The sequence below is a fragment of the Pithys albifrons genome, chromosome 1, assembly GCF_047495875.1.
Source record: "Pithys albifrons albifrons isolate INPA30051 chromosome 1, PitAlb_v1, whole genome shotgun sequence".
Taxonomy (NCBI): Eukaryota; Metazoa; Chordata; class Aves; order Passeriformes; family Thamnophilidae; genus Pithys; species Pithys albifrons.
The window spans coordinates 99,433,699-99,460,507 of NC_092458.1; the positions used below are offsets into that span (position 1 = coordinate 99,433,699).

The 26,809-nt window shown below is 42.5% G+C and overlaps 1 protein-coding gene across 1 annotated transcript in view; it reads left to right on the top strand.

The window, feature by feature from the left end:
* The first annotated feature begins 208 nt into the window (after positions 1 to 208).
* URB1 (URB1 ribosome biogenesis homolog) overlaps positions 209 to 26,809 on the top strand; it is a 29,375-nt gene continuing 2,774 nt past the window's right edge. Inside the window, exons 1-24 of the mRNA XM_071562529.1 lie at positions 209 to 501; positions 2,080 to 2,196; positions 2,833 to 2,971; positions 3,110 to 3,280; positions 4,274 to 4,470; positions 5,010 to 5,234; positions 5,758 to 5,937; positions 6,577 to 7,438; positions 8,254 to 8,455; positions 8,636 to 8,813; positions 9,368 to 9,433; positions 9,604 to 9,662; positions 9,809 to 10,002; positions 13,105 to 13,215; positions 13,308 to 13,371; positions 14,138 to 14,309; positions 14,823 to 14,925; positions 21,818 to 21,978; positions 22,334 to 22,445; positions 23,321 to 23,427; positions 23,961 to 24,104; positions 24,707 to 24,816; positions 25,392 to 25,568; positions 25,902 to 26,143. Coding sequence (XP_071418630.1) covers positions 436 to 501; positions 2,080 to 2,196; positions 2,833 to 2,971; positions 3,110 to 3,280; positions 4,274 to 4,470; positions 5,010 to 5,234; positions 5,758 to 5,937; positions 6,577 to 7,438; positions 8,254 to 8,455; positions 8,636 to 8,813; positions 9,368 to 9,433; positions 9,604 to 9,662; positions 9,809 to 10,002; positions 13,105 to 13,215; positions 13,308 to 13,371; positions 14,138 to 14,309; positions 14,823 to 14,925; positions 21,818 to 21,978; positions 22,334 to 22,445; positions 23,321 to 23,427; positions 23,961 to 24,104; positions 24,707 to 24,816; positions 25,392 to 25,568; positions 25,902 to 26,143 — 4,159 coding nt within the window. The 5' untranslated portion in view covers positions 209 to 435. The remainder of the gene's footprint in view (positions 502 to 2,079; positions 2,197 to 2,832; positions 2,972 to 3,109; positions 3,281 to 4,273; positions 4,471 to 5,009; positions 5,235 to 5,757; positions 5,938 to 6,576; positions 7,439 to 8,253; positions 8,456 to 8,635; positions 8,814 to 9,367; positions 9,434 to 9,603; positions 9,663 to 9,808; positions 10,003 to 13,104; positions 13,216 to 13,307; positions 13,372 to 14,137; positions 14,310 to 14,822; positions 14,926 to 21,817; positions 21,979 to 22,333; positions 22,446 to 23,320; positions 23,428 to 23,960; positions 24,105 to 24,706; positions 24,817 to 25,391; positions 25,569 to 25,901; positions 26,144 to 26,809) is intronic.

Sequence of the window (26,809 nt, forward strand, 5' to 3'; positions counted from 1 at the left end):
ATAACACTGTTGAGAGCCTGCTTGTCTTGTCAGGAGAGAGGAGTCGGCCAAGCTTTGAGGGGAAGCAGAGACTCCCATTGATTGTGATAACAGCAGTAGGAGATGTTTGAGGAGGGAGGTGGTTTTAGTCCCTTATATTAGTTGGTGTTTCTGTTGCTGCTCTCTTCTTCTACTTTCCAAACAAACATTGTACAGAGGAGTACAATGATCCTGGCTCACTGAATGCAAAGTAGTAGTATAAATGATCCCATTAGTTTCTGACCTTGGGATTTTTGGACAGGTCTATAAAATAATAAACTTATCTTACATACCTCCTTCAGCGCAACATAATCCTGTACAGTATTGCTGTAGATGGGAAATTTTAATACAATTTTCTTTTAGGATATCTCTGAGACAGAGAAGGTGTCTGGTGAAAAATCAGTCTTCTATTTACTGATGAAAATGTTTGTTACAAGTAACCATTCTCATCTGAAAATTTCCACCAAAAAACTGATCATCAAGGTAAGCATTTGAACTGAAATATCAGGGTATTCACTATATCTCACCCGTCTGAAAGTTTAGGATTGTAAAATTTTTTTCTTAAAGCAGATAAAGCAGTTAAAGCTTAAATCAATTACTGCATAGTTGTGTGGCCAACAGAGTTAGCTTTCCCATTTCTTGTGACTGTTCTTTGAATTTACTGTCAGATAACTTCCTGTTAGCTAAATATTCTATGGAAGTAAGTGCTGTCAAGTGACTTTGCTGCAACAGTTGATAGAATTTTAAAGAAAATGTCTTTGATGTTTGCTCACATCCCTAGGCTGCATTAATTCTGACACTGTGATAAATCAATGTACTTTGCCTGCAAAGGTCTTGACATGATCAAGAAGAGATGATTTTTGCTTTTTATTTCTTATCCTCATTTATTTAATCTGTACTTCATCACTCCAGCCTTCCTAAAGCCTTAGCTAGTTTTGCTCTGGCCCTGCAAAATAGTCATCTTTGTTACAGTCCAAAACAAGCTTTGATGCAAGGCGTATTTTTGTCTTAAAACTGAATTAAAATCCCCTTATGTGCATTTGGATAAGTTATCTGACTTTTTAGAACTGTGATCAACTACAAACCCATGAAGGCACCAGTGGCTCTTGTTTTCAGTATCTTCTTAAAGTCATCTTACAGTTATCTAAGTAGGAGTAGAGATCCACATTAGAAATAAATGCAAAGAGAATATCCAATATGCTGTTCTGGGCCCTGGACAGGGTTCATCCTGCACTATCTTGTATTAGTGGTACACAAGTTTCTACAGCTTTGTGCATTTAATTTCTTCATTTAGCTTCAATCACAGGGTGCAGTTGTGATATTCAGTCCATTGAACCAAAGTTACAGTGGTTGAATTAGGTTTTAGTTGATCCCCCCAGGGGATTAATTTCAGGTTAACTATGTCTCCCAGTCTCAATCAAAAGCTGCCCAGTACTGTTTTTGTGGTGTACTTGCATTCTTTTACTGAGTGGGGATGGGGGCTGCCTGACTCAGTCTTATGTCCTCTTTCAGGTTCAGTCCGTTGCATTTTCCCTGAAGGTAATGCAGGCACAGGGAAATCAGGGCAGTTATGTCAGCAGAAAGGCAGCTGAGAATAGATGTTAATAAGTGTGTTTGGCTTATTTTTCAGCACAGTAGTGCCATATAATTGAAGGCATATTTTTGGATTTCACATCTTGTTCCTGCCTGTTTTCATGAGAACTACCAGTGTGTTTCTTTTGAGACACTGCCAAAAATAGTTACTTATGTTAAAATGAATCCTTTTCCACTCTTTTTTCTTTATTTTAATTTAATTACCCTGTCAGATTCATGTAAGCAGCTTTTAGTTTTATAACTGCTGACACTGTGTGTAGAGTAAATGTTGAACAAATGAGTTGTGATAGCTTCCTTTGTATACAAAGAGAGTGAGAAGAGATATACTTCTTGTCATCAACTTACTCTTCGTTTTTACTTTCCAAGGAGAAAACATGAAGTTGCTATACAAAAAGATTTTGATTTGGGGGAGTATTTTATTTCTAGGTGTTTTGGGCTATTTTATGCATTTTTTTGTTTTCTGGACAGGTTTTACGTGACAGTGGAGTGTTTGAGTACACGTGGAAGGAACTTTCAGTTTGGCTGGAACACTTGGATAATACAAAAGAAGATCAAAAGGAAGCAGTGATTCAGTTTTTGGAAAGGGTAACAGTATCCAAATAAGCTGGATAAACAATACCAAGAATAGTGGAAACTAGGGATTTTGTTGCTATTATTGAAAAACTTGTCAAAGACCAGTGATTGAATTCCCAAAAAAAGCAGTATTTGTTATTCTTCATACAGGGCTGATCCCTTCTTTGTCTTGGTGGGAGGACAGTGAAATGATTTGCAGGAAAATTAAATCCCAAAAGATAAATTCTTATTATATTCTTATGGTTTAAGAGTAGAGTGTTGGATGTGTGGGTAGCTTTTATCTTGTCCTGAAATGGCATTACCCACCAAAATTACCAGACCTCAGTAAATTGTAATCTTTCACAATAAAAGCTGACATTTCCTGTTTACTCTTCGGGATGTTAAATGCCCAGTGCTTCTTTCTCAGTGCAGTTTCCCCAGGGACTCGTCCTGTGCCAAATTGCAGTGGACATTTCTTTTTCCATCAGACCCAGTGTTTCCTGGACAGCAGGAACCACAGGCAGATTCTTGCAAAAGTGATATGGAAGTTGTCCTTCTAAAACTTGCCAGCTTCCAACCACTATTAGCATGTGGTCTTTCTTAACAGGATATAGTTCCCATACACCTAACAGCCTGTGCACTTACTTTTCTCTCAACCTTTGTTGGCAGATCCTGCTGAAGCTGGTGACAAACCCCTATCCCTACACAGACAAGGCAGCAGACCTTGTTCAAGAAGCCAGCATGCTCCAGGTCAATGTGTTTAAACAGGACTCTGATAACATCAGCATCCCCATCTCTCACATTGACGGTAAGTAGTAACTCCTCAACCCAACATAACAGAGAATTCCAGGACTTGGTTCTTGTGTTTCTGGAGTGCTGCATTCTAGCTCTGTTGTTTTCCAGTTAGTCTGAATCCTCTGCTTACATTTTTTTCTTCACTTAATAGATGTCCTCGATATGGTGGATGTCCTGATTGAGGGCAGCGATGGCTTAGATGAGGAAACTGGGTTCACTTTAAATGAAGACATAATTATTCAAACATTTCCATTTAGTGCTATTGTCCCTGCTGCATTAGAAGCCAGGAATGTATTGTTGCTTCAGTCTGAAAATGGAACAGGTACAGACTTTGGTTTTTCTGTCAGCTCTGACAGTGGGGTGAAAGTGGGATCATTTTTATTCAGTGAATTCCTTGAGACATTTCATTATCTTCATTGCAAGCAGAAGAAGGTTGATCCATGGTGCTCCCTGCTCAAGAGAGGCACTGAAACTTATGAGGTGCTTCTGTTCTTTTTTCCTTACCCTAAACAGGAGACACTGTCCCTGCATGGACAGTCTTGGTCTGGAAGTAGTTGGCTTCAGTAGCTGTTTTAAGCACAGAGTGTGCAGATCATAAGGGGAAGCCATAGGCAGCTCTTCCAGAGACCAGGCAGTGGGAGAATGGACTGCACTGCTGAGTAGGAAACTGATGGATTTTCCAAAGGAAACTTCTTCAGAGATGAAACTCCACTGGTGAATGTTGCAAAGTTCCACCATGTCCTTGAGGAAAGCATTGGAGTCACAGGGGCGTCAGGTGGGCTCAGAGCAGGATTTGCTGGCCCCCACAGCACCTGTGTGTATGTGGCTATTGAGCAGCACCTGGGGTGGGACTCAAAGTCCCACTTCTGAAAGCAGCTCCTCCCTCTTTACCTCACATGTGTTAACCTGGGCTGTGTGCCCCTATTACAAAGCAGTTCTCCTCTTAGGTGGTGCTTGGCTGAGTTCTTTATCCTGTTAAAATACAGGCCTGTTTAGCACAACACAGTGAAGGCAGAACTAGTTTTATGTTTGTCTGGAAGGAAACAGGCCAAACTGATCATGTATGTATCTGAAAGTAGAATGATTATTTACTTTGGGAAGAACTACTATATGGAGGATATACCAGTTAGCGCAGTGGGTCAGGAACACTTGTCTAGCTTACCACAAACACCTTCTAGTCCTATTCAGTACTTCCCTAAATGATACTCTGTGGCCTGCTGCCCAGGTGCTAGGGAAAGAGGGTTTCCCAAGTGTCTTTGCTCATGCAGATTACTTCTGTCAATAGAAGTTTCATTTTTTTATTTTGTTTTTCTAGGAGCACACATCGTGGAGTACCTTGTTGCTGTTTTCACTGACCTTCTGCACTCTCAGAGAGAACCCTTTGCCCTCTGCTTGATGTTCCAGCTCTATGATAAAGATTTGAAGTCCTTGAAAGTTTCCAAGTATCCTCAGCTCTACCAGTTTAACCAGTACTATAAACTGTGGATACCCCAGCAATCTCAGGAACCCATGGTATGGAATACCTGAAGTCACTGAATGCTTGAGCTAGAATTCCTATAAAACCTCACAGTTTATAAAGGTTACATTTCCATCAGAAAGTGCACTTCCATTAAGCTAACTCTGTATTGCTTCTTGATCACATTGGGACACAAATTTGCTCAAGGGCTTTTTTCCAAGGACACAAGGGGTCTTTGGGTGGTTGGGAGGTGATGCTGGGGCTCAGGTGTTGTACACAGTCACCCATACACAGTTCCCAACCAGACACAGCACAGCCTGATGTGTGATGTGGCCTCAGAAACTAGTTTACAGTGACAGGAGTGGGTTGGGAATGTACAGGCCTCTTGTACTGGGTGTGAGTGAGTTTTCCTGTCAGCCCAGCTGTGAGCAAAGGCAGATTCCCCTTGAGACAGCTCTGTGATAGCAGGACATGTGCTCCTGGAACTTCAGTCAGGTTTCAGCTCAGAGCTCATTTGAAAGCAAAGGTAGCTGAAGAAATTTTTGATTCATAGTCATCATTATTTTTCTCCTATGCTTTTTTCTATTTTTAAAAGTTCAAAACCCACAAAGAGGTAAGCAAAGAACCTGCTGTGGCCCTGGATTCTGTGTTTACCACTTTGCTAAAGAGAGCCTATGAGAGAGGAAGCAATACCTTACTGGAAGATGGTATCCAGACAAAATTGAGAGACCTGGCTTCCCAGCTCCCACCTGAACAGCTTTTGTTGGGAGTAAAGCATGTGTTGCTATACCTGAAATCCACAGTGGAGAGCTTCGGCAGTGTAAGAGCAATATTATAATAATATTGTGTGTTTGGTTGGTTTATTTTAATGCAAAAAGTACAAATGACCTGGCTGTTAAAACTTAGGATTCAGTTTTCCTGTATTTGGCCCTCACTGAGGCTTCAGAACACCAGACAAAGCTCCACCTAATTTGTCTGTTGTTCTGATTGCTGAGGAATCTTGGATTTACTTTGCATGGGTTACCTGACTGATCTGTGTGAGTGCAAATAAACCTGAGATTTTAATCCAGCTCCTGTGTGTCCCTAAGAAGCCTTTCCAGAGGGTAAAATTCACTGGCCTATGTTACACCAGAAGTCACAGTGTAGATGAAAATCTAGAAATATTTATTTGGCAGCCTGAGACTTTTCGTAGAATCAAGTTGCTACAGAGGGGAGTGATTCCTTCTCCCAGAAGATGCTGTAATCTAAGTAGTTCTTAGTTAACTTCCATTCCTGTTGGATAATTATCCTTCTGCTCCCATCCTTCTCTTTTCTCAGTTTCCAAGGTGTCTTTATTTTCACAGCTTAGTAAAACTTCTGGTCCTCAACTTGTTGACCTCTACATGGACCTGCTGAGCAGCTTGTTGTGCCGTGGCAATCAGATAGAATTAGATCATCATCAGAAGCGGGAGGAGTGTCAGACTGAGTCAGATCTCTTTGGGGATGAGGGATCTCTGATCACAGAGGAGTCTTCAAATGGCAAGGTACCAAATCCCTTGATACACAAGCACCTGTTAGTAAACTTTGATTTGATTTATTCTCTAGGGAAATAGTCATAAATTTTGCTTAATCAGAAATGCTGTTAAGGTCCCATAGGAGAACTTAGGAACATAGAGCATATGAACCAGTTACAAAACTACCGTCTGGAAATCTGCCCCAGCTGCATCATCCACAGTCAGGATGTCAGGAACACAGTCAGGAGAGGTCCTGAAAGAAATCACCTTTGCAGAAAGAAGTGTATTTCCTAAGTCCTATGTAAAGCCTTGTTATGAAAATTATGTTCTTGGAGGAATTAATTTTTTCCCTTCTTTAATCTGTTCTGTGAATTTGTGGAGATTAGAATGGAATTGTGTTGACAAACTCCAGAATATACAGTTTTCCCCTGGGGATGTGGAGAATGCTCAGTGGAGGCTTGCATCCCCACAGCTTGAATGGTGGAAGAACAGTATTTATGTGCTTGTAATTCATCCATATTTTTATCCTCTAGCCAGTTAGCGGACAATTTCATGTTCAATTATTGTAATTAACAAACTGTGGAAAATAGACAGATGAATGCTTTTATTTTTTTTACCTCAAACTCTAATTATTCATTCAGTGATATTGTTAACAACCATCTGTTACAGACCCTGGAAGATACACTCATGTTGATTTTCAGACATCCTACCCTGGAGAGTTGGTTCCTGGCTTTAGAATTATGTTCTATTCCTCAGCCTGCTTTGAACCCCGTCACTGTGAAGCTCCTGTCAGCTCACCTCAATTCTGGTGTGCTCCAACTGCTGAAAATCGGAGCCCCCATCTTCCAGAGCATCACAACAGGTTACAGACATGCATTGTCCAAGTATTTTGAAGCTATCACAAAAAGTGTCTTGAAAGAGCTAGAGACTGTGGGGAAAGACAGAAGCCAGATCTCTCCCAGGAAGTCTCACCAGCTGCAGGCTCTGGAGGAGTTGCACATATACATGAGTGCAGCTCAGCTGAAGGATGTCACTTTAACCATGCTGCGACTTCCTGAGATGATCTTGACTTCTCAGAAATCTGAAAAATCCCCCAAGAAAGGGAAACAGTTGAGTTTCTATGGACAGATTTTGGTGCAGCTCCTCACAGACAGCTACCAAAGGCAACATCAACAAGGAGAGCTCCTACTATCTACAGAGCATGTTAAAGCTTTGGGGTTACTGATATCAGCATCAGCCAGCAAAGATTTGGAGAAGGTTTTCCTTCAGGCTCTCCAGAATGATCCTGTCCTTGCCCATGCAGTCAGTGTCGACGTGCAGTTTCACTGCCTTGCTCAGCGCTCGTGCACCTCCCTTGCCATCGTGGCCATGCTGATCAAGCACTCCAGGACTCATCTCCTGCAGTTCGAGCTCTGGTGCCTGAGCAGTGTCACTGGGAAGTACCTCAGGAAGTACATGGAGAGCTTTCTCCCACTTATTAATGTGTATTTGCAGTGCAGAGACCAGTATGATTTCACCCGACCTTCCACAGGTAAAGGCACCACTGATCCCTGTTTATGATTTGGAAGTCTTGGATCTTTTGCACAGTAAGCAGAGGTGATAAAACTTAGGTGTCTGCCTTCTGATGACTCGTGTAAGTACCTCTGCAGCACTAAGTGTAAAGAGCTGTGCTGAGGGTTGGCTGTTAGAATTAAGCCAAATGTTCTTACAGTTACTGCTGCCCAAATTTCTCTTTTGAAGCCCTTATTTAATGCTTGGTGCATGTGAAAATCTGTATTTGTGCTTCTCTTGGTTTGGTACAGGAGGTAAAACCTTTTGCTCAGACACAGATGGAACACACGAGCCAGATGGTTTTGCAGAACCTGAGTTTTCACTTTTAGAGAGTCCAGAACTTTCTTCCAAAGCAAATCTCCAACTATACCCTCCGAAGCTGGCAGTCCCAAACTTCCCAAAGTCACAGCAGCATTACATTGATGGACAAGAGTGTTAAGTTCTCTACCAGCAAAATGAGGAGATAGGATTAAACTTGAAAGAACAGGATCAGTTTGATTTTATTTCTCCTATTGCCCAGAAATATAACTAGCAAAGGAAACAGGCTTCCTGTAGCTGTAGCTCTACCTACAAGGTCAAGCAGTGAAAACATCTTGTCAGCACCCAGGAAAGTAGAGGATGGGTAAAGAACTGAGCTTTTCTCTAGCACTTCTCTGTAGCAGATTAGCAGCTGCTGCATCATCATTGCCTAGAAACTGTGTAATCTGGGCCTGGATTAGAAAGTGATCTGGGATTAGCATGTTGTTGCTTAACACCTGTAAGTGGTAGAACTTGTGCCCTCTGCTCTCTCTGCAGTTGTCTCTTCTGTTACCCTTGTCCTGAGGAAGGCTCTGTGGAAGGAGCTCTGCGCTGTGATTCAGGACACAGAAGTGTCATGTGAGACTACTGTGAAACTGCAAATTCTTTCAAAGTTGTTGCCATCTTCAGAAAGCAGAGGGCTGCACAACCTGATGTACCAGCTTCCTGCTGCTTTTGAGAGAGGAGGGAATGAGGAGAGGTGGGCAGTGTGTCTTTGTCTCTCAGGACTCAGGTCGTCCTGAATGCAAATCCAGTGAGCAGTAACAGCATCCTCTGCTCACAGAATCTGTTGCTCTGTGCTTTGGCAGCAAGACACCTTTAACATACACAAAAAACAAATGAAACATTAACAAAAAAATAAACACCTGTCTCTCTGCAGTTGGAGAGTGGCAGATGCCATATCCAGAGTGCTTGAAAACTCAGAGGAGCTGCATTGCTGGAGGAGACACCTGTTATCAGCCTGCATGAAGGGGTTAGTTGCCATGTACAGCAGCAATAAAGATGAAAGCAAGCAAGAAGTGGAGAGGTCCATGCTGCTGAGGCTGGAGGAATTACTGGTGAGACTTCTTATCTGCTTTGCCAGAGCGTGACTGCATGCAGACATGTTATTGGATGCTTGTGTCTTGGATAAATAAAGATTGGATTTGACTTGTTTTATAGATTATGGTTTTCATGGGCTTTTCATAGCTTTTGCAGAGTTAACTTAGCCCTGCTAATGATTTATAAAGTATTGAGTTCTTGATGATGCCCTTCTGCTGAGAGTCCCCTTTGGAGACAGTGTGAAGTATTCAGGAGTGAAAAATCAAAAGGTTGCCAGTGGATTTTTTTTTCTAATTAAAAAGTGATAGAGACACTTCTGCCAAGACCCACTTACCCTGGCATCTGCAGTCTGGGGCAGAAATCCCGTTGATCAGTTTTTGTAAGGAACATATACATCCAGCCACCATTGTGTGCCATGTTGGGAGGAGCTTGGTTATACTGCGTACACAAAAAACTAGTACCAAGTCTCTTGCCAACTTTTGATTCCTTCCACACTTAAGGAGTGTGAAGAGTTTCAGGACTCTGGGTTTTTTGGTACCTGCAGACCAGCTTGCTTTTTAATTCCATACAGCCCATACGCTCCCCTGCTCCCAGACCACCAACAAAACAACACTTGCACTTTCATTTGAACAAGAAGGTAGGATTGTTTTATCCAAGAGCTTTTTTCCCTGCTTTTCCCTGATCATCCCACCTTCATGTTTGGCTTGCATATTGTTAAGTGTGTCCGTTGAACAGAAATTGCTGGTGGTGATGAGCTGTAGAAGCTCTGTGTGCCAAATGTAAACATCTGTTTTGACTTGCACACAGCGCATGGTTGGAGAAGTGGACCCAGATGACTGGTACAGCCTTGTGAAGGCGGGACTCAAGTAAGTGTTTCCATTTTAATTTGGTTTGGTTTTACTAAGTTTGCTTTCTTTGCACAGTTCTTATTTCTTAAACAGCTTTTTATTTCAAGCAGGTTTCATTGGGTTTGGTCGGGATGTAACTTTTCTGTGGTCCTTGCTTCCCAAAGGTACCGCTACAAAGATGAAGCATTTCTGAAAGTCCTGAACATTGCCTTTCAGTTATTATACAAGAAGGACTCATCACTCAGTCAGAGCTTAGTTGAGCTCTCCAAACTTCACATGATGGTCATGCAGCACTCTCTATTTTTGTCAGCCATCCTGAGGTCAAGAGAAGAAGATGGCACAAACATCCAGAGAAGAGGTATTTTTTCATCTTCTTGTCTTTACTAAATATAGTTAATCTTGTCTTTCTTGCATTATATTTTCTCTGTTCAGTAACCCATCCACCTACATAAATACTTGCAAAGCTATTAAACAGTTCCAGAATATTAGCATTTAGTCTTAAATTGTACCTGTTCTTGGATCCAAAGGTTGCCTATATGTTATTGATTCTGGTTCTAAAACTACTGGAAAGGTGGGTTTGTTTTTTTTGTTTGTTTGTGGGGTTTTTAACCCAGTTGAATTCTTTTGGTTTCTGTGAGGCAGTTAGTGTAAGATCACTGAAGTGCATAAAGTGTGATGTTTAAACCTATTTTAAAATACGTTCATACAGGAGATTTTAAGTTGATTTTAGAAGTTACATCAAAAATATTAATTTAAATCAGGTGTATATGGTACTGCAACTTTAATGAGGAATATCCTTCCTCATAAACTGGAATATAAATTGGATACTAGTTTACATGTGGGTTTGGCTTTGGTTTTTCATTGCTGACAACTGAAATACTGGCTGACCTTGAGCCACATTTAATCTGCATATACCTCAGCTTTTCCCCACTGTACAGGGGTTTGAGATTCCTGATTGAAGGAGCTGTGTAAGAAAAGGGGAGGAAATTCTCAGGGCAGCATGTTGATAACAAATGTTGTGTATATTGGTAAGCAACATGTAAACAAGTTTTCAAGTTTTAAATTGCCTTAAAAGAGAAAAAAAGCTCTTGTGAAGTCACAAATTTAGTGAAATGAAAAACAAGGAATAGATTTTGCTGTTTACTATATGTGTCTTACCTTTAGAATGTATTTCAGTAGAACAGCAGGAAGGATCCTTCAAGGCTAACTACAGTATTCCAGAAGCTTAGTGTTAAGAGGGCATTCACTCAGGCTGTTCCTTTATGACCTCTTCGTGCATTTTATATTCCTGCAGATAACTAGGGACAAAGCCTGTGCCTTTTCAGATACTGAGAGCAGAGAAATATGGAGTCAGATCTTGAATGTGCTACAGACACCCTGTTTGCCTTTGAGTAACCCGATCACTTATTTTTTCTGTTTCTCAGTTAGTTATAGAACGAAGATGGTCCCAGATGATTGGAGGTTGGCCAATGTCACCCCAATCCACAAAAAGGGCTGCAAGCAGGACCCTGGCAACTACAGTCCTGTCAGCCTGACCTCCGTGCCTGGCAAGGTTATGGAGCAGTTCATCCTGAGTGCAATCACACATCACCTTCAGGGTGGACAAGGGATTAGACCCAGCCAGCATGGGTTTAGGAGGGGCACGTCCTGTCTGACCAACCTGATCTCTTTTTACGATTGGGTGACCCACCTGGGGGATGAGGGGAAGGCTGTGGATGTGGTCTATCTGGACTTCAGCAAGGCCTTTGACACTGTCTCCCATAATATACTCCTGGAAAAGCTGGTAGCCCATGGCCTGGACAAGTGTACCCTCTCCTGGATTAAGAGCTGGCTGGAGGGTCGGGCCCAGAGAGTGCTGGTGAATGGAGCTGCATCCAGCTGGCAGCCAGTCACCAGTGGTGTTCCCCAGGGTTCCCCCAGGGTCTGTGTTGGGTCCAGTCCTGTTTAACATCTTTATTGATGATTTAGATGAGGGGATTGAGTCCATCATCAGCAAATTTGCTGATGACACCAAGCTGGGAGGGAGTGTTGACCTGCTGGAAGGCAGGAGGCCTCTGCAGAGGGATCTGGATAGACTTGAGAGATGGGCTGATTCCAATGGGATGAAGTTCAATAAGGCCAAGTGCCGGGTCCTGCACTTTGCCCACAACAACCCCTTGCAGCGCTACAGGCTGGGCACAGAGTGGCTGGAAAGCAGCCAGGCAGAAAGGGACCTTGGAGTACTAATTGACAGGAAGCTCAACATGAACCAACAGTGTGCCCAGGTGGCCAAGAAGGCCAATGGGATCCTGTCCTGTATCAAAAATAGCGTGGCCAGCAGGACCAGGGAAGTGATCCTTCCCCTGTACTCTGTGTTGGTGAGGCCACACCTTGAGTGTTGTGTTCAGTTCTGGGCCCCTCAGTTCAGAAAAGATATTGAGGTGCTGGAGCGGGTCCAGAGAAGAGCAACAAGGCTGGTGAAGGGACTGGAGCACAAGCCCTATGGGGAGAGGCTGAGGGAGCTGGGGTTGTTTAGCCTGGAGAAGAGGAGGCTCAGAGGTGACCTCATCACTGTCTATAACTACCTGAAGGGAAGTTCTAGCCAGGTGGGGGCTGGTCTCTTCTCCCAGGCACTCAGCAATAGGACAAGGGGGCATGGGCTCAAGCTCTGCCAGGAGAAATTTAAGTTGGATATCAGAAAAAAATTCTTTACAGAGAGAGTGCTCAGGCATTGGAATGGGCTGCCCAGAGAGGTGGTGGATTCACCATCCCTAGAGATTTTTAAACGCAGATTGGACGTGGCGCTGAGTGCCATGATCTAGTAAATGGACTAGAGTTGGACCAAGGGTTGGACTCGATGATCTTGGAGGTCTTTTCCAACCCAATCGATTCTATGATTCTGTGATTCTAAAGGTGGATAATTTCTGTACACCACAGGACAGATTTTCTCTAGCTCGGTAGACTATGCACCGCTGAGCCTTGTTGGAATGCACAGTGTACAAGCATTTTGGTACTTACTGCAGCTGGAGTGTGAACTTACAAGTTCTTGCTGTAACTCCTGGAGTACCTTGAGGAGGTTGCTGGGATGTCTGCCTTTGCTCAGTGCAACTCCTGAGCTCATTCCAGATGCCCTTCTGGGAGAGGAGGGAGTGGAGGTATAGCAGGATAGGGGACAGCACTCCTTTTTAACGAGAGAACACATGGAAAATTTTCTGCATGTGTGCCACGCTGAAGACCTCACCTGGCAACATGACTTGTGTGTCCAGCTTGGGAATAGTGGTTTAAGATGTTCCACTTCAATTAAATGCATCATAGTCATCCTTTAGTGTAGCTGGGGAAATGGGTTATGGTATTTCTAGCTACAGATCTTGATGTAAAATATACAGTCCTGTGTGTGCCTCCATTGGAGAGGATCTGGGAAGGAGCGTTTACGTGTGCACTGTGACTGGGAGCTGCTGGGCTAAAGCTGTGCTCTTTCCAGAGGCGCTGGTGGATGTTCTGCTGACAGCTGTGCAGCTCAGCCCCTCTCTGTGTGAGAGCAGCCACGTTGCTGTGCTGCTGGGGGCCTATGGAGCCACTCTGAGTGCTGTAGGTGAGTGTGTTACCTTGGAAAAGGCAGTTCCTTCTATATCTGGTTTTCATCTCTATGGGTGACTAACTTAAGTTTCAATTGTGGTTTTTTAGATCAGAAGATACTGCTGCTTCTTCAGTTGTATGAGAAGAATACTCAAAGTCTTACGAACTCCAGGTAGGCTGAGCACCTGTGGTAACTACATACTAATAAACAGTCTCATAACTGGCATTTTTCCAAGGTCCTAATTTTAACTGAAATAAACAGCGAGCAAGGTCAAACCTAGAGGTGAATTTTGCTTTTGGAAACATTTTTCCTATACATTTCCTATTCTTAACCTTAATTCTCTTGTGTTGCCTAAACGTTTGTGTGTCTGTGGGTTGGGTGAGGAAATTCCTCATTTCAGGAGTCCCCCACTCTCTATACTTAGGACCCACAGGAGGCTAAAGTATAGAACTTCTGGTCACTAGTGTAGGACTTCTTCCCCTTCCTGAGCCTGAGCAGTCCACAGGAAAGCCTGTTGCCATGAGTTCTTCCATACACTGATGGTCTGCCTTCATCTCATGCACTTTTCTGTCCTGGAGGCAGAAATACTCCCAGCAGTGCAACAGCACCGGCTTAGGCAGCTGGACCAGGTCTCGATACCTGTCTTCATGCAGCTGCTCATTCTTACCTGCACTTACACCTTAAACAAATAGGCACTTTCTATGAACAGGTACATTCTGACTTGGATTGACAGGGTAGGACAGAGTTAATGAGACACCCTCAGACTGAATTCAAAAAGCTTTGGGATGGATGGAAAAGGACCTAGTTTCATGTTCCCACAGGGTAATCAGTACAAGTGAAGAGAAAATGTAAATACCAATTTTGATCCTCTGTAATTGCTTTCTGCTCAGTGCCAGCAGTCTGTTTCCTAATGCCTTTACCTTTAACAATGTTTAAGAATCCTGCTCTGGGGTCCGGCTGCTGTAGAGCATCACAAGACTTGCAAGAGTCTAGGGAAGTCCCTCTGGCAGCAGCCAAGCATGGAGGAGGTTCTGTGTCTGCTGGACCGAGAAAAGATGATGAAGACAATTCTGTCATTCCCTCAGCATCGCCGACTGCTGCCATCACAGGTGCTTTTGCTTCAGGCTATCCTTGGTTATCCTTCTTTGGATGTGCAAAAAGAGCCTTTGACTTGAGCAATTTCTTTCTTGCATTCATGTAACACATTGCAGTTTGTTTCCATCAGGAGAGTAAAGGGGCTGGAATTAATTCTTTAGGAGTACTTTTCAAATGAATTACAATATATGGGTTACATCTTGTCTGCCGGTGTGATTGTGCATTGCAAAGATTGTCATGAATGTGAGACTAGAATTGGAGTGTCCAAAGATCCACTGACAATAGGCTTTTCAGCCTTTTCTGCAGTTTGCTGACATGCCCCTGGTGCTGATCCAGAGAAATAATTGTGGATATACCCTGGTAGTAAAAGCCAGATTTAACACAAGCATGTCTCCCCCTATGTTGCATTATATTTTACAAGGTGTAGTATCAGCTGGTTTATCATGGGTGAGGTGGTTGGGGAGGTTTGAAACCAAGCTGGAAATTGGTGTTGTTCTTTACAAATACTGGTTTGGATTTGGTTTCAGGAGATACAAGAGTCACTTTATAAAGATGAAACTGTCAAGAGTCTTGATGACTTCTATGATCCTTGTTTTCTACTTCAGCTCTTCAGTGAACTGACCAGACCAGGTAAAGTGAATGATATTTTCTCTTTGGTATTTAGTGTCAGGTTACACTGCTGTAGGAGCTGCAGAGCTCCAACTGCAGTTCTGCTATCCTTGATCCCAGAGCTAATATTGCAAGGAATTTGTGCCTGATGTTGGAGAGAAGAAACATACTGCAGTGAGGGCTCTGACTGAATTGACTGGACATGTGGCCTGTTACAGGCTGTGGTTATAGGACAGGGAAACTTCAGCCAACTCACTTTCCACCAGACAGAGATGCATGGGGCCAGTGTGTTATGAATAGGCTGGTGCTCAGAACTGTCAGCAAGTTTCTTGTTTGATATGACTCTGCTTGTCACAAGAACATCCCTGATGTACTCTACAGTCTCTGTCTCAGGAGAGAGCCCTCAGAGATCAAAGAGACACAAGTATCTGTCACATGAAAAGGAGGGGAGAAATGCAAAGATTTCTTGTCCCACCTCTATTAATATAAAGTTATTAGCTATAAGTGCTCTCAGAACCCTTATGAACCCAGAATTGCCTGCCTGACACTGGGCAGAACACAGACTGGAAGGATTTTTGACACTCTGCTCTGAGACCACACTTAATAGCAAGAAAGAACTTTCTCTATAGCAGCTCCAGAAATAACTTTTATTAATACAATGATGTGACAGTTACTGTGGGTTTCGCATTGCCAGTGATAGTGTTTAGCTGCATGATTGTATTTAATTGATGACAAAAAAACCCAAAAGAAACCAGCACAAAACACACTCTGCAGACAAGCACACCAAATTTAAGTTTCAATAGAGAACTCAAGCAGTATATCCTCTATGACAGACTTAACTAACAACAGAAAACTACTAACCAGAAACATGCAGCATTTGAAGGAAGGGAGAGGTCTCAACCTGCCTCTGGATCTGAGGGGGCACAGAGAAGGGAGACAATGTGACCAGTCTGGAGAGTCCAGGCCAAAAGAGGTTTATTGGGAAATCCACACAGGTTTTATCAGTTCTCTGGGGGAAAGGGCCAGATCTGGGACTGGATTGGATGAAAACTCAGGAAAGGGAAGGGTCTTAGGTACCCCAGCTAGACAGTAGGAGAAACCAAGGGTAATAATCAATAGAAAACCAGGGATTGGGGATAGACAGGGCCAGTAACCAATGGAATTGGGATGGGGCAGGGCTGGCTGCAGCCCTGGCCATGCTGCTCCGGCCACGAGGCATAGGAAAATCCTCCATGGGGCTGCCCAGCTTGGGCTGGCAGGGCAAGCCTAGATATGTTTCTCTTAGGTCCTACTGTGACAGTGCAGAGAGGGGAGGGGGTCTGGGACCTTTCTGATCCCGGGGGTTCCCTGTGGGGGGGAGGTTGCCTGGCCCGGGATGAGACAAACCAGTTTAATGGGGTTTGTGGGATGAGTCATCAAGAGAACAAAGAAAGCTCCAAGAGATATAGTGGACAGGAGGTGGTGGTTCTAACAGCCCAGCAGGAAAGAGGTAACAGACTGAGATAGGTGATACATAAACTTTGCAACTAAAAAACCCTATTACAAATAAAACTACAATTTTAAAACTTCAGCAACAAGTCTCTTAATAGTTCAAGGTGCTTCTCCAGCGCTGTCGTTGAGATCCACAATTAAAACCCGTTCTTTCCACTCTTCGTAATTTGGTGTGTTTCCTACACAGAAACACAACGTAAAACACAAATCTAAAACCCCTCAGTAACACAGAGCAACAAAAATGAACTCCACACAACCTTCCCTGTTAACACAAAGCAAAAGGAAAGAATATAGTTGTTTTCCATTAACATATATGTTATAAAAGAACTACATACCTTAAAGAAACACAACCACCACTATAAAGTAAGATAAGTTATGAGGTGTAAGGCAAGTTATAATTGGTATTAAAGTAGCAAAACACAGTTAGTAAATAAAGTGCCTATAAAGATACAGCCCAGTGAAATTAGTACAAAAGTGAAAGCATAGTATAAGGGTATAAGGTACCTTTTAAGTTATAAAGTAATAAGCATAGTGTCATGTGAAAGGGAGGACAGACAGAAATGCAAAGATTTGTATTCTTACCTGTATTAAATAAAAATTGTTAGCTATGAGCATCCTTGGAGTAATCAAAGCTTTATGAACCCAGCACTGCCTGCCGAACTCTGGACAGAACACAGGCTGGAAAGATTTTTGACTCTCCTATGAGGACCACACTTAAGCCAAGGAAAACTTATTAGCAATAAGCGCCTACAGACAATCAGATCCTTATGCTTCCCAACACTACCTACCGAACAGGGATAGCACACAGGTTGGAAGGGTTTCTGACCTCATATATGAGACTACGCTTAAGCCAAGGAAGAACTTAACAGCTGTGTAAGCGTCTCCAGAAAATTAGAGCCTTATGTTTCCCAACACTGCCTAACGACATGGATAGCACACAGGTTGGAAGGGTTTCTAACCTCTGCTATGAGACCACACTTAATAATAGCAAGAAAAAAACTTTCCCCACAACAGCTCCCAAAATAACATTTATTAATGCAAGTATGTGGCAGTTACTGTGGGTTTTGCGTTGCCAGTGATAACGTTAAGCTGCAAGATTGTATTTAATTGATAATAAAAGACCCCAAAAGAAACCAGCACAAAACACATTTTACAGAGACAAGCGCACCAAACTTAAGTTTCAATACAGCAGTGTGTCCCATTCTTACAACAGACAGAAACTAGCAACACAAAACTACTAACTAGAAACACAGCCACCTAAAACACTTATCTAGACACCTTTTCAATAACATAGGACAATAAAATAGCTTGCACACCACTCTCTCTGTAACACAAAGCAAAAGGAAAGAACAGAGCTGCTTCTCATCAACACACATGTTGAAAAAAGAAACCGCACACTGCAAAAGAACACAATAACTAATATAAAGTAGCAAAGTGTAAAGCAACTTAGTTATTAGTATTAAAGTAGCAAAACACAGTTAGTAAAGAAGATGCTTATAGAGTAAGAATCAAAGTATCTGTAAGCATAAGATGTAAGATAGAATGTATAAAGGAATAAGCTTTTGTAAGAAAGTAAAGTATAAGATACAGAGTATAGAAAGCACATGGTTTCCTCACCCCTACATTGTTCCAGGAGGCAGGACAAGCTGCTAGCAGTTACCACCACAGAGACATGGCATTCCTCCCCAGTTTTAGTTTAAACTCTACTTCTTTTTCTACCTTTTTTTTTCTTCAAGTGGTTTCCTGTGACTAAAGTCAGTGTTCTGGGGGTGATACAGATGCCTGAGGGGGTGGCTTCTTGGGTCTGCAGGGTGCCACAGGGTGCAGCAAAGAAAGGCCATGCTAATTCAATAACATTCCATTCTTTGGGTAACACCATCACTTATCAGCATCCCTCCAGGGGGCTGAGGGGTCTCCCTCAACTCATCAAGGCTTATCAGGCTATCACCCCACAGCATAGTATAAGATAGCAAGTATGAAGTAATAGGCATTGAAAGAATGTAAATACCAGATATAGAGTGTACATAGTTTCTCACCCCTCCATTGTCCAAAGAGGTGGGAGGAGACAGGGCAGCTCCTCTCAGCTACCCCAGCTGAGATGATGGCATTTCTCCGAACTTTTGCTCATGCCCAATCTCTTTTTTATACCTTTTTTGATTAGGTAAGTTGAGTGGCTATAGTCAATAATAAGTTTTGGGGTGATAGGCAAATGACATAGGCCCATGTTCCCAGAAGATGCGGCAAAGGGAGGCCATGTTATCTTCACAACACTCCACCCTTTGTTAATCTCACCAGCCTGGTTTTAGCACTTTTGGAAAGCCACTGGGGTTTCTTTGTCTTCTGACAGTGGTTCTAGGAGCTACAGGGGGCTGAGGCATTTCCCTCAACTCATCAAGAGCTTATCAGGGCTATCACCCCACAGGGTAGGGTGATTCCCTAATGAATTTCCTTACCAGCTTCCTCCCTATATTGGTTATGGTTTACCACTGTGGAGTTACAGCTAGATTTGGCTTTTCACTCCAATATTAGAAGCAGTTGTCAGGCTGTTAGTGTCTGTCAGTGAAACCACACTCACAGTCCTTTGTTCACCCAGACCTTTGTAGTTCAGCACCTGTTTGGGTGTTCTTAGCCTATCCTTAGCTATGGTTTAAACTGTACAGCAGGATCAACAACTGTCTTTTAGTCCTCTGAGGAGAAAAGATACCAGAACTATTTGACATTTTTTAAGAGGATGCATTTCAGATGATGCAGTAAATGTGCTGGACCTTTGAGATGGATGTGAAGAGCATGGACAGCCAGTGTCTTTGGAACCTGGTGTAATACTGAAAAATGCACAGTGCACTCAGCACTCACCACCTGGAGGCCACCACCTGAGCTGGAGGGAGGGATGGTTCTTGGTCAGCACTGCAGCCACTGATGACGTCTTGTGTGAGCACTTGTGTGGGAAGGAGGGAGATTGAGGGAGACAACATGCTCTTGTGGAGCTGCGGAGGCAGTGGCTATTCCAATTCTGAAACTGGAGAGGAGAAAAACAACCCTCTTAACTGCTCCACACTCAATGAGAGTCTGTGTCCTAAGAGGGGCATTTTTAAAGAGCCCAAGTGATTTATGAGTTCAAGTCCCATGGTGCTCATAAACCATGTCATCTGCTCTTGGAATTCCCAGTTCATTATTTATTTGCTCTTTGTACTGGCTGCACAGTGCCCTGTGCATAGATGTTATATAACTGCTGAATTTATAAACATGTACTTATTGCACAGTGTTTAATGTTCACTGAGGAAAAAGTAATTCTGAAGTTGAACAGATAGCAAGTTCTGTCTGTCTTTAGCTCTGATAAACATTTTGTGGAAAGCTTTTCCATTATGATTCTCAAGGTGCTTTAAACAAGCAATATGTCAGACATAGAATTAATTTGGGGGTTGTTTTTAATAATAACTTTTTGTTTTATGTTAGTTCTTAAACTCAGTCTCAATGCAGAATACTACCACTGCATGTTTTCAGTGAAAAAAAGTTTTCCAAATAAATCTGTGGACTTCTGAAGTGAGAACCTTGCATTTCATTATGTGGCATCACCCCATGAAATTACCCACTTGGTGTGAATGGTTGGTGCCTGTTAGTAGTTCCTCAGCAGCCTGAAGGAGAGCAGGGTGGTGGCTCTGGGACAAATGGCACTGGGATGGTGGAGACCCTGCTGTTAGTTGGCCCATAACTAGCAGAGCTGGGTAATAAACTGCCAGGCATGAAAGTGAATTTTAGGAGTTCTCGCAGTTGAGGAAAAGGTGAGGGAAACAGCCTATCTGCTGATGCAGGGACAGAACTAGTCTGATTTATGTATGTGTGTGTGTGTGTGTGTGTGTGTGTGTGTGTGTGTGTGTGTGTGTGTAGGCAGGCAATGGGGGAGGAAATCGGTGGATCAAATATCGGAACTTGTCAGTATGAGTATAGCTCCTTGCTAAATGGGAATATTTGTTTCTGGAAGCTTCCTCTTGATTTTCGGTGTGAATGACAAGAAAATACATGAATCTTATTACTACACTCAGCACCATGGTAGATTTGCACTGTAGCTGGTAAAATGCCATTAAAAGGTGCTATTGTGTTCCTTTCCTGCTGAATAGTCAGGACACATTGTGAAGGTTTTACATCGAGTCCTTTCTGTCCATTGGTGGGTAGAAATGGCACAAACTCTTCAAAACACTCAGCCCTTAAATGAGAAACTCCAAATCCTGATGGCAAAATGCTGTGGAAGATAAATGTTAGATTAAAGAGAATGTTTTCTTTTGGGCTAGATTTTATTTTTCCCAGAATAGCACGGTTTGGTACTTTGCCTCGAACAGGCCTTACCAGCAGAGTCGCTCCTGCTTGCACAGGGACAGCTGCTGTGGCCAGTAGAATGTTTATGTTGCTCTACTGCTCTTTCTGTTACAGAAACTTTTTGGTGCAGGTAGGCTTTTCATTTGCTGATCTTTCTTTCAGGCACCAAAAGATTGCTTCAGTGAGGTGAATTTTCCCTCTTCTTCTTCTTTGTACTCAGCTTTCCTTAAACAGTGAGATATGTCTTTACAGAGTTTACTCTTCACTTGGTAAAGAGTAAACTAGCTAGGCCTTAGTTTTAGTAGGCCCTGAAGGTGCTATGTAGATTAGCGGGGACCGGTTGTCACCTGACTCAAGCAACCAAAGAAGTATTTCATACCATATGATGCAAATTGGGGTTTAAAAAGGAGTGTGGGAGGTATTTCTCTTTCTTTTTCTCATGATCGCTGTTTTGGAGGACATTCCGGAAGAGTTAGGCCTCACCACTGCCTCACTGCTACTTTATCTTGGGGAAGTAAACATTTTATTGTCAGCTTCTCTCTTTCTCTGCTCAGGTTTCTCTCAGGAAGTGAGCCTTACTGGGGTGACTAGAGTGGTGGAATCTGCAATTTGGTGGGGAGTGGAAAGTTGTTGTTATCTTTTAGTTCTGTATGTATGTGTTATATTGCATTTCGCTTTTAATTTTCCCTTTTCTGTGTAAAGTCATAAGCCTTTCTGTTTTAAGTTTCCGAGTTTCCCCCCCCTCCCCACCCTTTTCCTTTGGAGTGGGGGGAGGTTGCATTGTTGCAGTGAATACTTGGCATTTTGCCAAAGTCAAATCACAACAGCATGCTAGCAGGCAGGGACATCTCTGTCTCACATAAATTTATGAGACAACTCCATGAATTCCAGCTCAGGTAAAGAATTCCTGATCAGAGTGATTTGCAGAACACCTTTGTTAGCTGGAGGAGCCCTCAGCATGTGGTGAGGCCATACTTGGTCAGGATAGAGGTAGAAATGGGTGCTTTATGAACAGGAATGTTAAGGATTTTAGTGCTGCTATGTACTTTGGGATATGTCAGTATAACACACCAGACACTCTTCTATGTCTTTTTTTCCTCTACCCACTCAGAATGCATGGTGGCATGTCACAAGTTTGTAGAAGTCAATGCCCTGGGTCTCACAGTAGCTGCCCTGAGCAGCTATGATTCCAACATGAGAGCAACTGCATATTTCGTCTTGGCTTCCTTCCGCTCCCACTTGGAAGGAGCTCGCTTTCAGGAGAGGAGCCAGGTAAGGCTGAGCTCCACTGACATTCTGCCAGGTGAGACCTTGTAGGTCATGGACACATACAGGATAGTCATCCATGCTCATCCATGTACATGTGCATGGTGAAAAAGCTAAAAGCAGCTTTTTATCTTCTTTTCCATTGTTTCTCCTTTTATTTTGTTTTCTCCAATAGACAGAAAAAGCGGGGAAATGTGTTTTAGAAATTCTTAGGAATTTTGTTTGTAGGAATGGAAAACCTGATGGAATTGATATTTGAGTTACAGTCTGTGAAATATCCTGAAAGCTGATTTATGTGTTCACGCTCATACTGTATTTGTTTGGGTTATGGTTTAGGCTTCTCTCTTCTGGACTCTTGCAGTTGCTGTATCTCTTGGAGGCTGTGCAGAACGGAATCAAGCAGCCCAACCTCAGGTTTACTTTCTCCCTGACCCTCTATATTGCCCGTGTGGCACAGCAGATCCTGAAGCCAGGTACTATAACCTCCTGTGCATGTCACTCCTGGGGCAAGTCTCTGTGCATGTCTGGAAGAGGGGAGGGCTGTGGCACTGGTGGGAGCCATGATCCCCAGGTTTCACAGAAAAGTTTTCAGTGTTTTGTAGGCTGCCTTTGTGGAGCAGTGGGAAGTGCCATTTTGATTTGTGTACAAAACCAGTCTGATCTGTGGTGGTAATGCAAGCACTTCTCCGTCATTTTGGGGTGGAGGTGGGCAGAGGATGAATGTGAGGGTCCTGATCAGCAGATCAGAGTAGATTGGCCTGAGTGTCCTCTTATCTTTGGACACTGAATTAACATGAAGTCAATGTTGCAAAGGAGTCACAGCCTCAGGGAGCAGAGCAGTCTGGAAAGGCCTCCAGCCCAGCCTTCTGCCCAGAACAGCTATGAGGGCAGAGCGCTTTGCTGGGGCTTTGTCTTAGAAAACCTTCAGACCTCTAGGCTGATCCCAGAAAACCTCCAGGGATGATGACTGCATAGTTCCTCAGGGCAACTTGTTTCACTGCTCACGGAGGTCATGTCTCATCTGTAAGTTAAAAATTTGGCTTGAAGCTTGGAGAGGTTTTGCATCTCCCTTTGCTGCAAACTTCTGTCAGTGCACTAATGTTGAATTTGGTGAAATTGGAGCCATGGGTGAACATTTATCTTCTTGCCTGCTTTGTGCTCATTCACTCTGAATGAGCTTTTCATTCTGGAGAAGAGGAGGGATGGCTAGCAACATAATGAGGCCTCCTGCAGTTCCCGGGCTGTTCTCATATTTGGAATATTGCACAGTACACTGCCATTTATTGTTTTTCCATGGTGGTATATTGGGATATTCTTCCTCCACAATAACAGTTTTTTCTCTTTACAGAGGGACACATGTATATAAAGCTAAACAGATTCCTTCTGTCACACCAGTATTTGGATCTGAAAAAAGTACCAGGGTTTTTCCAGCTTTTCTACAGCTTTGATTTTGAGGTAATATAAGAACTACATCTTAGGTATACAATAATTCCTCAGAGAATAATAGAAAAAAGCCATTAAAATACAATCTTTTTCTCCCATAGGTAGTTAACTAGAGGTACCTTTATTTTGTTTCATATTGGAGTTTGAAGTTACTATTTTCCTGTTTCTTTGTTGTTTTCTCAATAGTAACACACAATGAAATAATTCATTGTGCTGTGTGTTCTCTGTGAGCACACTAAACAGAATATTCTGCCTTAGCTAGCTTACATTCATGTTTCAGTTTAGAATATTAACACTGAGTTCAAATTAAATATTTTAGGAACAGAAACTTTTGAAGTTCCATTTTCACTGCATATTTGGGCTGCAGACTGACTGTTCCTGATGGATGTTAGTAATTAAATTTGATAGGGATGGAAATGGAAAAGTCTAGAACAAGCCGTGGTAAGCCTTGAGCTGGCATTCTCAGGAAAACAGGTTTTTGCACTCTTAGGAGCAGATATTGTTTGGCAGTGTCTTATGGGGATATTTTTCTTTATGGCTTCTAGTACAAAACAGAGCGTGAGTGGATCCTCAGATTTCTTGGGGAAGGGCTGCGTGACAAACATTGCTACGAGCTTTATGACTACCAGAGGATTTTTCAAGTCATTCTATCCTTTTTCAACAGTCCTTTGTGTGATGAGGGCTCCCAGGTAAGAATTTAAAAAAAAAAGCCCACCAAAAAAACCCAAACCACAGAAGTTTTTGTGGTCTGGAGATCTCAAATGAGTTCAAAGCAGAAAGGAGCAGCTGACTCTTTTCTTGCCCTCTAGAAAATTTGTTCTGTCGATTTGGTGTACGTGTGGAGGGGGAATAATTCCCTATATAGAAAGCGGAGTCACATCCTCATCCACTGAAACTGGAACAGGTCCCTGCCATCATGGAGCCTCACTTGTGTACCACAGCTTTGCTCATACAGTCAGGGCCTTTGCTTTTTTTGGCCTCTCTATTTCCTGACTAGCATGTTTGTTGCCTGTACAATGCTTCAGTAGGAAGGAAACTCACATGCCAGAAGCTCTCAGGTTTGTGAGCATCCACCCTGAGAAATCCAGTCTCCTAAAAGAACCTCAGATATCAAAATCTTGGACAAAAAGACAAAACTGTCCTGCTACCTTAGGACTTCTTGAAAGAGTAGCACCTGTGGTATGTAGCTTTGAATTAGTCCAGTTACTAATTATACCCTTCTAAAAGTTTGATAATTAGATCCTGACCATTTCTGAATTTGTGAAAGATCAAGTTGTATTTTCTGTTTCAGAGTCATATTCTGGAGATACTACAAAGTGCTGCCCGTGTCACCAGAGCTGCCTATGAGCTGATACAGGATCACAGCCTCCTAACCTGGGTCCTGCACAGCTTAGAGAAAAGGTTAGTGGGGAAATACTAGAGAAATGGGAACAATTCTACTGTGCTCAGTAGAATAATTACGTGACTGAGTATGAAAACCAAGGTGACAGATAGGGAGACAGTGAGGGCCAGTGATATTCGGGCTCTACTGGCAGAACTTGCTGAACTCTGAAATGTCCCTTGTGTTTCTGAAAACAAAATCAAGATGCTTTCAGGTTGTGGTAGGAATGATGGTGGACGTGGCTTTATGTTTTTGAGAACACTTCCTTGAAAAACTTAGCAAAATGGTGCCTTGTTTTAGTGTATATTAACTTTTAAATTTCAAATACCCACAATTCATATCCTGTCACAGGACCTGCTGCACAGTGACTGGCACAGTAATGGATTTAAACTGTCTAGATCCTCTCCTTCCTCCTTCCCTTCCCTCTCCCTCACATACATGGGCGCATACACACACACACACACACACACAAAATCTCTTCTGCACAGAGTGCTTTCACAGGTTCAAGCAAGGCTTAGCACCAAAAGTGAACTAGAATACACCCTGTAGGTGATGATCTGCCATTCAAATGGGTTTTCCTTCTTTTGTTTTTCAGGTTTCTGGAAAACAAGGTGATAAATAAAATTATTTCCTTACTCCATACTCTGTGGCTAACAAATTTAGGAGACAAGAGAGAAAGCAAAAATCAATCCCAGGAGAACAGGAAATTTCTTCCTATTCAGCTTGTAAATGAATTTCTGTATGTTTTGATCACGTTAATCAAACACATTCGGTAAGTCCTTTGTTTTTCTTTTTAATCAGTTTCCATCTGGTGCTTTCTTCAGTTTGAAATTTATTAAAGGCAGAAGAATTTCTTGAAGTCTGGTAGTTCCAGGCTTTTTTCCCACCTTCTGTTTGGAAGTCAAGTAGTGAATTTGGATGACATTTCATTGAAGGTTTAGGTGTTTGATGACATGCAGAATAAAGTAACATTTGATGCACAGGTGCTGTTAAATTCTACCTACTTAATTCCTGGCCTTTTGGACTGTAAGGAGAAAAAAACTTGTACTTACTTTATTAATTAGCATGCAGGAAAATACATGGCACTTGTGTTTTCTTTTCACAGGACCATTCTAGATCTGACCAAGCTGACTCAGTTCTTTAGCACCCTCAGTTCTGTGCTGGAATACCGTGCTGTGGTTGTTGAGGCCTTCGGGGAGATGAGGCGTTTCACAGTGAATGACAGAGTCCTCTCCAGCAGGGAGGTGCTGCTGCTGCTGCACAAGTGGAGCCTCATTGACAGAGACTTGCAGCTGCAGGAGGACCTGCAGGTTCTTGCTTGGAAATACCAAATCAAAGAATTGCTCAGTAAGTACTAAAATATTTCAGAGAAGAAAGATTTTGGTGAGGCTGTTGCAAACCAACCATATAAGCGAGGCAAACTTCCCAGGAAATGGTATTAATAACTTTTGTTGGATGATCTGATACAGCTTGGGGGAGGAAGAAGGGAAATGGAAAGCCATTTTTCAGGTTTTCCTTGATTTCTAACTTTAACACAGTTTGGAAGCTTTGGAGAAACACAGTTTTAAAAAGGGAAAGAGCTTTAAAATGAAACTTGATTACAAATCTGGTGTCAGGCTTGGAGAAATTGTATTCTTAAATGAAATCTTAAAAGAAAAAGCAGGGCCTGGAGGCTTTGTACTCAAAGATTTGAATCTCTGATGGATGGGGGACCTGAAAGTGATACATGAGTAGAAACAATAAAGCAAGGGAAAATGAAATAGTTAATTTTTCAGTGTTTGAAGAAAGGAAAAATATGTCTGGACTTGTGTGACTTTTGATCTCTGAATAAAATGTCCAAGGAACTTGGTAGTGGGAGGTGTTAAAACAATGCTGGTTTCCTGCAGCTAAAACTACTTTTGGTGCACATTAAAGCTTCTATAGGTTTGTTTAAATGTTCTGTATCAGTTTCATTATGAAAGTATCATGTATTTAAGGGATACTGTGAAAGCTTAGATCTGCTGAAGTTTTTTG